At 44.4% G+C, this 14,938-nt stretch overlaps 1 protein-coding gene across 3 annotated transcripts in view; it reads right to left on the bottom strand.

Moving 5' to 3' along the window:
• Positions 1-14,938, bottom strand: part of FOXP1 (forkhead box P1) — a 143,702-nt gene that overhangs the window by 24,791 nt on the left and 103,973 nt on the right. For all 3 annotated transcript variants that reach the window (XM_080914723.1, XM_080914721.1, XM_080914722.1), the window contains exons 7-8: positions 13,724-13,811; positions 2,299-2,382 (exon numbers count right to left, since the gene is read on the bottom strand). In XM_080914723.1, coding sequence (XP_080770849.1) covers positions 2,299-2,382; positions 13,724-13,811 — 172 coding nt within the window. The remainder of the gene's footprint in view (positions 1-2,298; positions 2,383-13,723; positions 13,812-14,938) is intronic.

Below are 14,938 nucleotides of genomic sequence, written 5' to 3'. Positions count from 1 at the left end.
TCACCAGCTGTTCCATTATTTAGGGAGGAATAAATTAATTACGAGCTGTAGGGAATATTTTGAATGTTAGGATCAGTCACCAGATAGCTCCCAGTCCCTAAAGTTGAAAGCATCAAGGGGTCTGAAATATGCATGGGCCTTTTTTCCCCTTTCTTTTCTTTTCTTTCGGCAAGGAAGTGAAAATTTATGCAAAACATTACACGTCTATCTTTTATAATTAATTTTCCAATGCCTCACCTATACATATTTTAATAATTCCTGATTTCTAAGATGGTATCTATAATAAAATTTTCTATTTTCCAATAAATGAAAAGGAGGCAGGTTCACTCCGACAACAGAGTGTCACACAATATCTCCGTGTCAGGCACCAATTTTTACTTCTTACATGTAAGTTAAAGGATAAGGAATTTATAATGCTGCCTGTGAGGAGAACCACTTTTCATACACAAATGTGATTTTTTTTCCAAAGGGTAATACAACAGTACATTTACATAAACTAATCCAAACAATCTATGTATTTGACAATGGCAAACCTCACACAGACGGCCTATTGTTGGTTTACATCTTGGAGTTCTTTATGCCGGCTTGTAGCAGCGCTCTGGCTGTCAAAGGTTTGACTTAGACTCTAAATAAATGGTTATAGAAGTGCTGTGCAGCGATATTGGACTTCTTTGCAAAAGAAAACCTGCTGTGTATGAATTCAAAAGCTATTAATTTTTCAGTCAAAAATATTCGTGCCTATTTCTTTTAATAAAGAAATACTGTGCTGAGCTACTAAGAGATAATGTTGACTAGTGGTAGAGAATTTTCAATAGAGCAGTTAAAAATAAATTTAGTAGGAGGTCCCCTTCAAAGTTATAATTTTCTAGAATGTAAAACATTTTTTTTCAATACTAATCAAGACAAACCTTCCTCGCTGTTCATTCCCTCACCCCCAGCTGTTTCTCTCTTGTTTATTGGCTACTTAGCAGGTCCACAGGAAGCTAGATCATCAAGGGTCCTCTTGTGCCGTGTGGGCTTGCACAGATGGTGTTCCTAGCTAGTCTAAGCCCTGTTACCCGCTGAGGATCCCAAGGAACTCTGTAGTTCCATGTCTGTATGTGGCTTCCTCCTTTGCTTTGATCCAAACCAAGCCTATTACTAAAGTGCGACATTCAATCATGTCTCCATCATTGATGGTGTTAATCCATGGAGGGGGGGATGCAGACAAGCTCGTTTTCTCCCTGTTGCTAGGTGTGAATGAAGACTCAGACTCTTCATCCTAGGGAAAGCACTTCACTAAAGCCCTCAAGGGCTTCCAGAGAGGTCCAAGACCATCGCTCCCCTTTGCCAATGGTTCTGACTGTTCTAGGGGTCAGGAGAATCATTTCAGGGCAGCACTCGGGCTGTTTGCTCAGCTGGGTCCGTGTTCTTTCCAGTGCTCTTCTGGAAAGAAGGGACAGGTGGGAACAGCTCTGAATGCTTTGCCTCACCCCCGATCCCTGCATCCTTCTCTGCAAGCTTAGTCTTCCAGTGCTGATGCCATTTAGTGTGGAATACATGGTAGCTAAGACTCTTCCCCGGTAAAAATGGACGCATGGAGTGTTTAATGATTTTATGTCCTGTATCTCAGTAATGTGTTCTGCTTCAGACATTAATTCTGTCTGCCAACTGCATCTTGGCAGGCTACCATATTTACTGGGTTAATAGTCTGACTCCGTTTTATTTCTATCACCGTACATCATACATATAGGGGTGTGTGTTTGCTTTATTTATAGAAAAAAATATCAGTCAAAACAGATAAACCAATACTTTGCCATTATGCTGCATCATTGCATGTTGATTAAAATTGCTGCTACTAACTATAGATTGTCAACGCTCAATTAATTTTCACACAGGAACTCCAAGCAAAATCAAATAAAGCCAGTGTACCTTTAAATTTTACAAATCTTAAAATCAGGAACCAAGACATGGCCTCCATTTTGGATAATCAGCTAAAGCTACTAGGAGATTTCCAGAAATGCATGTGAGTGATACCAACGCTGATGAGGTCAGTTTATGGTGAAGAATGATGCCCATGGCAGGATTTCTGCAAAGGAGACGCCTCCAAACCTAGTAGGACCATCATGTCTGCGTTGTCCCACATCTCTGCCCAGGCCTAGCTTCCTGCTGGTCTTCCCCATGAAAGGCCAAAAGAATCAAGTGGAGGAAGGACTTTGGTATCCACATTTGCCCTAGGAGGTATTCCCTCAGTGCTTGAGGTGGGGGGCAGAGAAGGGATGCCACCAGGTCATTGCCCCTGGTGGGGACAGTACTTACGGGCTGAGGGGCAGCTTTGGGTTCTGTAGACTTCACATGCAGGTGGGTCATCATGGCTTGCAGGCGCTCTTTGTCTTTTGCAAGCTAATGGGAAGAAAAGGCTTTGTTATGTCATTGTATACAGATGTGTGGCTCCTTTGAACACCCCAAACTATGAATATCCCAACTAATTATTGCACTACAGCACATGACAGAATCATTTTTATTGCTTCATCATCCGAAAAGTACAGTACCCCGGCCAACGTCCAAGTAACTGGAGGTGTTGATGAAAGATTTCCCAACACAAGGTATATTAGACTTTAACTGGCATGTTCTAGACCTGCTGGCACCAAGGAGTCCTGGAGAACATGGACAGCTCAAAGGCAAGCGTGAATCATGCCCATTAGCCAAGCTGATTCATGACGAGGCCACGGGAAGATGAGCAGCTAGATCACACTCATAAATTCATCTGTTGTGGTCGTGGACAAACTCACGGATACCTGAATACCCTTGTGGAAAGGTAGCTGAGTCTGTCTTGCTGGGAGGAGCAAGGATACCAGAACTGAGGGGTTCCCATTTTTAGGTGAGCAATTCAGTTTCCTGTTTCAGGTAGGTGTTGAACATCAAAAACCCTGGCTAGATGCTTCCTTAATAATCCCAGTATCCCCACTTCATAAAAATGTTAACTTCTGATGCCACAGATGTTTCTAACTGCATGGGCAAAGTGACATTCACTGTTCATCAGGCGCCAGAACCTTTATGCTGGCTTTGGACCAGTCTGATAGAGTGATAACTTTGTTACATCACAGGAAAGCTGGGGCAAGGACCTCCAATGACGACTCTTAGGTAGGTGGTGAGGAATATGGCCTCCAAAAAGGAAGTGAAGCTGAGAAAACAGATGGAACATTAAGGGACACAGGAAGGGGAGGAGCACTCCCACCTGCATATATGTTGCATCTTCAAAAGCTTTATAGTGTCTAAAACAAAGCCTTGGAACTGGGATGAGGAACCCATTCCTTTAGTGCCTCATAGTTGACTTTAAATCTTTAGAAAGCAGGTTTTTTCTTTTTTAAGTCTAAAATTATGCCCAAATTAAATCCACTTCACATTTTTAACTAAGTTATTTCTGGTGGTGGGGAGATGGGAAGTAGGGGCTCTGGAGTCAGGAGGAAGCAGAGAAGGGGGACGAGCACAACGGCAGAAGAAAACACGCTTCTGTGTCATCCCTACCGGCTGGCTCAGTTAACAGCCATATCACATTTGAGTTTTTATTTTTTATTCCCTTGTGGTTCAGGGAGGAATAAATGAGGAGGAAGAACTGGGGGGGGGGGAACCTTACAGTGTTAGCATTTATCTTTCAACAAACAGGAAATGAAAATGATACCATATTAGGATCTACATTATGCTACTCACCCTCTGTTCCTTGGTGCATTATTGAACTGCCAAACTAAGTCTCTAAACACATAACACCAAAGGAATCTGGGTTTTCAGAGCGGTGCAGACAAAACAATTACAGCGTGGGGAATAGCATTTTTCTATGGTTATTCTTTCTTCTTTCTTTTTTTTTTTTTTTTTTTTTACATTAAGTGTCCTAAAATGTAAAGTTTGTTTTGTGGGCTTTATTTTATTTTATTTATTGGAGATACACTGAAACCAAAATACTCTTCTGCAATGTCTTTTGCTTTTTTTTTTTTTTTTAAGTTTGTTCTGAAAACTATGATGAGGCAGAAAGGAATTAAGTCACATATCCTGCATGTCACTCTTTTTAAAACCATGAAGTAAGTAGACTGCCTATGCCGAACAACACAAATTAAAGGGTGAGAGGTGGTATTTACTGGAGAGTCTGCTGAATATTAATTGTGACTTAATTTGGGGGTAAACATCTCTGATGTAGCAATTACAAGGAATAAGTAGTAAGTAAGAGGCAAAATCTAAAGACCAAGCACCAAGCGAGATCCTCACCATATCCAAGTCTGACCTTCCAACAGACAGGACCAAGGACAGCGAGCGCACCAGCCACATCCACACCCTCGTGTACTGACTGCAACAGGAATCCATCCCCCACACCCCTCCACACCATCATTTCCAGCCTCATTTCTTTCATGATACGAGAATACCGAATGTTATGGTGGGAACTTGCCCTTGGTACTCCCTCGTCACTTGGGGTTCCAACAGAAGGGGGTTGAGAAACTGCCCCAAAGGTCAACCAGCAATCTTGCAAATTAAAAATTAAAATATGTTGTGATATCGCAAGAGAATTATTCTCTAACACTTTCCCCAGTCCATGGCATTCAAGAAGGAGAAGGGTTTTTGTTAGAGGATGTTCCTGGGGGCGGGGATCACTGGAATTATCTGTATACCAGCTCTCTTCAAAGGCAGCAGAGTGCACTTGGGTAACGGATACACTCTCCTACTGTGCTGTGTTCAAATTCTGGCCTCAGAGCACATTCTGTAATCCTTCCTAGCATTTCATTCTTTTCGTCTAAATATGGAATACTCATCTCTGAACTCGTACGGTTGCTCTGAACATGAGTTCCGCACAGAGCAAGCCCAGTGCAGCTAATGAATGCTTCATGGAGGTTAAAAATACCTGCTGCATTTTTTTTTTAAGGAGAAATTAAATCAGTCTAGTCTACACTGGCTGGGTATATCTTTGGAATCAGGATCCACAAAATGGGGGTATAATGGAGTCAGCTGTGAGTCTGGGTGGGGAGAGAAGACCCATGTCTTACAGACTAGAATAGGGCAGGAAGCGCGGGAAGATGGGGGTCTAAGTCCGACAGACAAACGATTATTCTCTATTGGACGACAGTCACACACTCTTCTATCATCCACAGCTCAAACTGGGTTTTAGACAGAGTTGTGGAAGCTTAGAACTCAAACCTATTGTTAATGCCAGAGGCTAGGTGTCTGCAAAGACAAAACCCAGGGAGATCCACCATCCGCCACATGCCAGAGAGAAGGGAGTGGAGCTTGTGGTGCCTTCACCATCCTCCTCCTCCCTGCTGTCAGGACACAGGGCTCTGCTGAAACAAGTGAGTGCCCAATGTAACGGCACTGCAGTTATTAGGAGCAGGTGAGAAGGGCGAGCCACTTATCAACTGGACAGATAACGATCCCTGTGGCTTGATCTTAGTCCACTTAATCTACGTTCTTTAATTGGGGAAACTGAGGCACAGGGGATGAACCTCTAAGGCCATGGGGCCAAGAAAGGACAAAAGTAATACTGGAATCCTTCTTTATACTTCTAGGTCTGATATCACCCAGGAGGCCAGGAGGTCTGATTTTCAAACTCCCTGGGGACATTCTCAGAATGGGAGAAAAAAAAAACTTCCATATTATCACTCCTCACCCTGATCTATGGCAGCACTCAGATAAAGGAGTTGGGATTTGCAGTGACAGCTGGCACCTCACCTGAGGAGCAGGTGGGTCTGAGACATTCCCAAGGATGTAAACTCTGACATTTTGCTTAAACCTGCTACTCTCCCTCAAGAGAGCAAACAGGCAGCCTGGGTTTGTGTAAGAGCCACAACAGCCCAAGTGAATGCAAGAGTCTGGGTGACCCTGTTCTTGCATGGACTTCACCAGGGACTATCTCACTTTCAAAGCAAGCTTTTATGTAGCGATGACTCAACCCAACTGTGGCAGAAAGTACAGCTATGCTGCTCTCAGAAGTAAAACCCACATACCCTAAACAGGACTCTCCGGAAGGAAGGAACGCAACTCCTCCACCAACCTGGTCGGTCCAACTAGTAACTCTGCATTGAGTCCACAGCCTTTTGTATGCTTTCTGAATTCAGCACCAGGACAAAGATTTTCTTGACCAATGACTACCATGTTCAGAAAGTGGGTGACCCACGCCTCATTTCACCCCAACTCAAGAATTTCCCTACTTTTATTGTGTTCTGTTACCATCTTAACATTCTTCACATGTTGTTACTAAAGACTCTCTTGACATTTAAAGCAGACACATACTAATACTCAAGTCATAGTCTTGGAATCCTAATGCTTGCAGACTTAGGCAGGATTTTAAATTATGAAAAATAAGTGTCTTGGTTTTTCAAAGAAGAATGTGCAAGTGAGAAACCCAGACGCTCCCTCTCCCTTTTCCTGGCTCCAGCCTCAGAGCTACGGCCACAGGAGGTCACCAGTAATGTTAGACCTTTGCTGTCCCTGACACTCTCTGAGGTTCTATGGGGCTGCTGCTATGTCCCGAGCATGGCCACAAATGGGGTTAGAAAGGGCCAAAGGGGTACACATTACAGATAATATATTTGCTAAAGTCTAGGAAGCTGGTGTGATTACAAATAGCCCTGCTAATGGTGGGTAATCACATGCAAAGCCCATACTGTAATTAATTTGTGTTAGGATTAATGTCTCCCCCGCTACTGAAACCTGCACAGGCTTCTCTCTGCTGACATTCCCACAGAGCGTACAGAGCCCAGTGTAGAAAAGTTACCAAACTTCCCACCAGTTCCAGAATCAGCAGGGTCCCTTGGGAGGGAGCCCTCGACGACAGGCAAGGAACATAAACAGAGCATCTTTGACCAAATGTTACATCTAGTAATTGGGTAAGCTCAGATCCCTTTGGGGAAAGATACTTGGGACGATGCTGCAGGGAACACCATCAATGAAATGGTAACCAGGCTGGGGTAAGGAGCTGGGATTTTTCTACCACTCACCCCTTGACTGAAACAGATGAATGCAATGTTCTAAGCCGGTGGTTCTAAGCTGTGGGTAGCAACCCCTTTGCATATCTGATATTTACACTGCAGTAAATATCAAAACAGTAGCAAAAGTACAGCTATGTGAGGGCAACAAAAATAATTTTACAGTTGGGGGTCACCACATGAGAAAGTGTATTCAGTGGCCGTAGCACTATGAAGGTTGAAAACCACTGTACTAAGCAATTTTACTATCCTTAGCTCGTGGGCGGGAAATGGGTACAGGATTTTTTTACTCTTAGATGCCATCGATGGCTAAAATCCCCACAGACAGATTGCTACCCTTGGAAAACCATGGAGAAACATTACAGTAAATGTGCACAGTAGATACAACCCACAGACTACTATTTCCATTCCTAACATGAGAATAGTCCAGAATGAGGGAAATAAGAGTCCTAATGGGGTGGGAGCATTGATAAACTGGAATACAAAGCTTCAAGGACAGTGACTTGTATGTGAGAAGGCCACCAGTCAGCCAAGAGATGCCCAGCCCATCTCTGAGCCACTTAGAAACAGAATACAGTACAGTGGATGATGCCTCCCATAGTAGCCGACTGAGGAGCTTATCCTATCTTGGTTGGGATTGTCCCATCTTTTAAAATAGAAAGCCTCGGTTCTCCTCAAACCTAGAAGGGCAGATTGGGATGGTTGGTCACTTGGTCAGATAGACTAATTTTTAAAAATAACTGTATTCTTAGGCTCTCTATATAATCTGGACACATTCTCAGGTTACCTGCCTTGTCCTGGAACTTCCTTGCTCTGCCATTGTCTGGTGCACCGGCACCTAAAGTGCCTGCTGTGGTCTTAGAGGCAGGCTAGACTTCCTTCCCTGGTGTTATACTGCAGGGGCCCCTGGTTCCCTTCCATCCAGTACTTCAGTATAGTCAGTACACGGGAAGTAGTGACAGCACATGGAATCTAATTACCAACACACTCTTCTATGCCCACCCTTTTAAATGGAGTCCTCCCTTTCCTCCTGCCTGTATGTGTGTGTGTATATGTTGGGATGGAACCAAGGTTCAATGTATGCGAGTCTAACAGTTCACCAACTGAGCTACATCCCCAGCCCCCAGCTGCTTTCATTATCAATGAATTTGAGGGGCTAGGGGAAGCCATTCCAGGAAACATCCCTGTGGCACACAATGAACACATTATCTCCAGACTTTTTTTTTTTTAATTCAAAAAGACATAAGGTACTGAAGAGGATGAGAAGTGACTAGTAGGGCCAAGTCTTATGACAAAGAGTCTACATACTCCAGAGGAAGGACCCACGTCCCTCTCGTCCTCCCGGGCCAACACTGTTGGGCTTCCTTTTTGCCTGTGATTTTCAGCATTTCCTTCTCCCAAGGTGGGATTATGTCCTGTGCACTGTACATCCTTTTGTGTGTTATCTCATCCACAGCTTAGAGGCTGAACAAACTGATAGGCATGTCACCAGCTGGGCTCTCAGGGTTAAAAATAATATGAATGTGCACACTCAGTTAACACCTGGTAGCCAGTGGGTGCCAAGGCCTTCCAGAGGCACCCTGCATCTCTTGGCTCTCCTGACACAGTCTGGTAAGCTATCCTTACTTTTAACACTTTCCTGGTTCTTGCACCTGGGTCCCTTGCCCCTGGTGGGAGCAGGTGGAAGGAAAGCTGTTATTTCATGACCTACTTTAAGACCATAATTTTAACCTCTGCAATTTCATCTCACGGTTTTATATATCATTTCTTCTACGTACCATTTCAGGGAAAAAAAAATCCATCCAAGAGAAGATTTAACAGATGGAATAATAAAAAATGTTACCACCTGACCTTAACAAAAAGGTCTTGACCCTCACTCAAGTGACTTCTGTGGTCCATGATGTTCTCTTGCTATGACATGTCTACATTTGCTCAGATGGCCTCCCAGGATTCGTAATGTTTGGCTCCTAAGTAATAGCTGGGGTTGAGTCTAGTCTACTCCATTGGTATAACATTCTAACTGGCTTTAAAATAGTGAAACAAGGGAAGAAATGCTGAAAAGTCACAGACCATCAGCTCCAAGATACTCTGGACTGTCCTTTCCTTTCAATAAGGCCAGTCCAAAGGCAAACTGGGAATGCAGCTGACCAACTCTTTCCTTCGCTGCTGAAAAAACATGCATTACGTATTCAAAGATGCACATCTCCCTTGGCAATTGATACGTTGGCTGATACACGGGCTTTGTGAATCCAGTCACCTTTTACCTGCATGGATCTAGGGACACTCTCCTGTCCAGTGCTGGTCAGAGGGTCTCCAAAGCCTTTGCATTTGACTGGGGCGGAGAACTGCAGTAACGGCCCCCAGGAGGGACACATCTCTAGGCTAACAGTGGTTCATTTTGTTAGGGATCTGCAAGTGATGAACAGAGACCCCGCGATCTTTGGTCCCGGGTGACAATATGGACTTAAAGTACTGTTAGGTCCACAGGACAGCACTCACATGGCTTTCAGTTCCTCAGATTTGATTCCTTTGCTTAGTTGTACATAGACTTTACTATCCTCTGGCTTAGATAGGAACCATCACGCACACACATGCTAAGATCCTGTGTGAGACCCTGTAAAATAGGAGCAGATGAATGTCCTCTACCTCTCGTGACACAAAGCCGCAAAGCCGATAAGTTAGGCGGCAGACTACATGGAAAAACGGCCTCACGGTTTTTGGAACTGTTGGAACCGTAACTGTCCTCTGCCATGGTACTACAAGTATGTCTCAAGTTTACACCTGAGTAACTCGCAATCTTATAATTAACTCTGAGAAACTAAGATGCTCAGGAAGTCCCTGGACTGGGAAAGAAACGCCTTAGGTGAAAATAAGCAGTTCCTTGGAGCAGTGCTGTGCAGGCTCTCTCTTCTGGACTAGATGCTGCCCCAGCCTGGGGCTGACAGTGGGGATCACTCGTACAGGGAACCACAGCACAGAGGCTGTCTGCGTCCATTTCTGTCTCCCCCCCCCCCAAGTATTAGAGGCCCCTGCCTGACCCCCCTGATCTGGTTTTCTGGGAATTGTGATCTGCAGTTAAGTACATTAAAGTGGACATCCTCAGGCGGAGTGTGGTGAGGCTTGCCTGTAATCCCAATACTCAAGAGGCGGAAGCAGTAAGCCTGTAGCGAGTTCAAGGTCAGCTCGGACTATATAGTGATACCTTGTCCCTTGAATCATAATTTGGGAAAGAATAATAGTGCATTTACAGCATAGACATATGCAATGCCAAATTAGAAATAAAACAAAAGATATGGAAACACTGAAATTTATATAAGTGGATAGCAGACAAGGAATCCAGCTTTAAGCACATTTGCTCAGTGTCCTCAAAGCTCCTAAAACTGCTAGGCTTGCGATCCGAACTCTCTTTCATCTAGTCCGCAGGAGAGCCGTGAATTCTCAGGGCAAACTCGAGTAGGGAGTGTAGCTCGCTGGTAGAACAGCTGACTAGATTCAATCCCCAGCACCACTGAAACAAGTCAGACTAGGAACTAGTCACGTGTTTTGATTGTCTGATCAAATATCTAATCCAGTGCTGGCCCGTCCCTTCCTAGCACAGGAATGTTCCTTTGAATATATTTCTGCCACTGTAAAGAACTCAGGTCAACTAGCTAGCCAATGGCAGTCCTGCTTTTTATCTATGAGGTACTTTGTTCTTGTTTGTTTGCTTATTATTTGAGATAGGGTATTGCTACCTACCCCTGGCTAGCCTGGAACTCTCTATGTATACCAGGCTGGCTTTGAACTCCCGAAGATCTAGCTGCTTTTGCCTCTTGAATGTAGCATTAAAGGTATGCACAAGCAGCCCAGCTCATCCATGGCTTTGGAAGATGTATTTCTTTTATTTGTAATTTGTGTACATATATGTGTGACTTGTGAGTTTACATACACCATGTACATGCAGGTACCAGCAAGGCTAGAGGATGTGTCAGATCCACTGCAACTGGAGTTGCAGGCAGTTGTGAGCTATCACGTGGATGCTGGGAATCTCTGTCCTTTGTGAGAGCCATTAAGAGCTCTTAACTGCTGAGCCATTGTCCAGCTTCCCCCTTGTCTATTTTATAGTTCAATTTTCCTTGTAGAATATAAGACACAGGAGGGCAGCTTTACCCACTTCTAACTGTTACCATCCTTCACAGAGCCTCCGAAGAAGGCTGCACTCTAAGGAGATGCACACATGAACCGGTATCCCTCCATCAAAGGTGGGCAAGCGTTTGCCTTGCGAAGCTGCTGGGACGCTGCCCTGACTGGTGTGGAACTGAAGGTTGTACACACTATGGCTGAGGAGGCCTATGGAGGGGTAGACAGAATTGTAGTCAACCAGGAACCCCTGGGGGACAAGTGACTGATACAAAGGTATTTCTCATCCCCCTGACCAGAGGTAGTTTGGCAAACTTCTAGAGCGGCCGTGTAGTAAATGCCTCAGTGGAGCACAAACAATGACACGTTATCAGTGAATGTGCTTTGGCCTCTGTGTCTCAGTATAACGAAATGAACAAACCATAAAATGTGATTTTCACCTCTCACGGAAGGTCTCTCTCCCTCAACCACTTAAGCACCTCTCTCAGACTATGAGGTCATGCTTGATGTCGACCGTGTGCTAATTCCTGGGAAGCACCAGTTATTTCAGTATGCTTAAGCCAAGAAGAAATGGGACCCGCAGGACCGCTGTGTCCGCCTCGTCTCGTCTCCCTGAAAGCAATTCTCAGTTGCAATGCTGTGACGTCCCAGGTAGCTCTACACCCTGGCTGACTTCCAGCCAGATCAGCTTTGTTTCTTCCCCCACTGAAAGCCTGCCTTTGGTTTGATCAAGGCTGAAGGCTGCAATCTCAGAACACATAAAACCTGCAAAGAGCCTGATATTCCTCTTACCCACTTCTAGTCCTATGCCACGCTCACCTAAAAATCATCAGAGGAGCTTCCAGGAGATAACAGCCTGGCTGACGGGTGAACTCACTCGCTCTGCCCTTCTCCCACCTTCCTGTGGAGGGCATGCAATAACTGGTAAGGCGTATCCCCAGTTCCCTAATAACGAACAGTGGCCCAGGATCAACCACGCAGACAGGGAACCTACCTGGGCAAACTGTGCCGACCCCAACAACTTATTTATGCCTGCCATAGGAATTTAATCTCATAGCGTATAAATCAATCTAGAGACATACATCATTTTGAAAGTATCACGAGCAATAAACACTCAGGCATTCAGGCCGTAAGGTATTCAGTGGGATCCGCGTTGCAAACTCTAACTTTTAAACAAATGTGGGAAGTGAGCTAATCCTACCTGCTCTCCTTCCCTACAGATGAGCAAGTTAAATATGCTTCCGGAGACTGGTTTTATGGTATGTTCGAAGCTTGTACAAACATCTCACTATTTTCGTTAAGTTTATATTTGCTGTCTGAATGGAAAATATTAACAAGCTCAAGAAAATAACTCATGAGAAAAAAAGTATTCTAGCAGAATTGTAGTTTGTAGTTTCTCATATAAGACAGCTTTTTTTTTTTTTAATTTCTGTCCTGAAAAGTCACAACAAAAAGTTTAAGTGTGTTTGGGCTGATTTTTCTCTGCAACTATTTGAAGCTGTAAATGACTTAACTCAGTAAAACTCCAAATGTAATTATCTTCTGTACTTAGCCTAGGGCTCTCCATATATCTCAGCACTGCTGCCTTGCATACAAAATAGGCTTTTCCATGGCTGGTACCAATATAATGTACAACATTGTTTTAATTTCCCTTACCAGCTAACCTCTTGCCTAGACTGGACCAGCTCGGGGAAGAAGCATCCTGAGTCATCAACCACTCAAAAGCGTCCTGGAACTCGGTGCATAAATGGGGTTTAAGGGTCAAGCTTTTGCAACTCTACATTTTCATAATCTCCATTTCTGACCCAATTTTTACTTTCAGAAACTAATTTTCGATTAATTACACCAAAAGGGAGAGATTACTGTTAAAATATAGAGGTGCAACCGCAAGTTTTACCCACAAGTCGAACACACAGTTAAAATGTCCCCAGTTCCCTCAAAGGGGACTCTCCGGGAAGACTGCACAAGTTTACTTTTCCAGTCATAAAATACATTCAACACAGCCCAGAGCATTTCCAAAACCCGTGATACGGATACGGCAAACATACACCCATCATATGCACCACATATTAACATATGCTTATGAACTTGAAACCTGTAGTTTCAAACCAATTACTCTCAGGGATAGGATAGAGAGAAACAGGGACCGATTGCTCAGGTAGCTCCCGCATGGCTCAGGAACACGCGTGTCTGTGTTCACTCACCCATCCTGGCCTCACTCACGTCCCTCAGTCTCACACCCTCCAGCTCCACTTCAAGATCATCAGCAACTTCTGGGACGTACAGTGACAACAGGTGACCAGAGAGTGGGACGGACAAGAGACGGCAGAGGAAGCAGGGGGGAGAAGATGAGGAGACTGAGAAATGGAAGGAGAGAGAAAAGACGGAAGGAGAGACAGGAGGGAGGGAAGAAAGGCTCAGGTGGCAACTCACACCTGGCAGCCTACAGAGGTGTGAGCACCAAGTCCCCAAAGAGTGTGCCGAGGCTGAGCTTCCCCAGATAGTAATTAAAAACAGGATACAGTAATAAGATCAAACGGACACAGGCTGTGGGGTTCCCATCAGAGAGTGAGCACACAGGAAGTCATTACAGAACGCTGCGGAGAGGTGGGAGCTGAGAAATGCTGAGGTAGTATTAGAAATAAACGTGGCTTTACCTGTAGCTCTAACTGCTGTACAACCTGCATTTGTACTCTACATTGAGCTGTGCTTCTATCGTCCAGCGCATGCTCACTGTTGAGATGTCTGCAACAATACATAGAAAACCGGTAAGTGAGATGAAGAAACAAATGAAAAATACAAGTTACCAGGATGTTTATGCATAAGCAGTGGGTCTCCTAGGGGGGGACGACACGGGTGTAGGCAGGGCTGGCTGGAGCTTGCACACCTCTTCCGCCTGTGCATATCACCATTATCCCACAGAACCTGACACACTTATACCACAGGGAGATGCTGTGCCAGGTATCTGGAGGGAGCCATTGACTCATAAATGGGAAAGCAGGGATTTAAGTCAGAGCAGTGTTTCAAGATCATGTCGGGGCTGGGGGTGTCCAAGGCCAGACCTTCTGGGCGCTTCACACTTTTGTAAGGGACAGAACAGAATCGTTTGGCCACAAGAATACTGGTTTTCCAGAACAGAGCCAGGTCCTTACAATGTGTCTCATGAGTGTGAGAAGAGACAGTGCAGGTGTGTGAAACTGGAACCCACGTGTGCAGGATCTGTACACAGCAGGGAGACACACACAGTGACTCTGGGCCACGCTACCCAGTGCCCTGATTGTCAAGGGTTTCACTCCCTGGGCCATGGCAGATTCTGGCCCCATGCTGAGTATGCCTGTATGTGGCCCGTTCGGTATTTATTAGACTTTCCAACAGGGAAAAGGCTAACACAGTAAAATTTCAATCAGTTCTAACATATGCAGGAACTCTGGTAATCAGAGGACTGAATCACTGCCTAAAATCTCAAAAATAAAAATTCATGGACCCAAGTTACTCAATCCTTTCTCATTAGGGACGGGAGGGGGAGGGGGATATAAAAATGAATGTGCCTTAAATTCTACTAACAGGACTCTCATGAAATTTAGGCCAAAATACAATTTGGACTTAATATTTTTGATGTAATACTTTGATAACAACGATAAGAGAACTTTTTTTTTTATTCCCCCAAAAATATCCATGTCAAATGTCTACCTTTTGGTTTAATGAGGTGAAAAGCCAAGCTCCATTGGGCTGTCAGGGAATGAATGTCCTTTATTCAGGAACATTTGCAAGACAGTTATAATCTGTGTTCCAACAGCAGTTATGGCTTTTACCCTAAATCCAAAATGTATATACAGCCTAGTGGTTTTTATAATTATTAAGTATCTCATACC

Source organism: Micromys minutus (assembly GCF_963924665.1).
Source record: "Micromys minutus genome assembly, chromosome: 3".
Classification (NCBI taxonomy): domain Eukaryota; kingdom Metazoa; phylum Chordata; class Mammalia; order Rodentia; family Muridae; genus Micromys; species Micromys minutus.
Note: the sequence above shows the minus strand (reverse complement) of the source record. Positions and strands in the feature narration are given on the sequence as shown.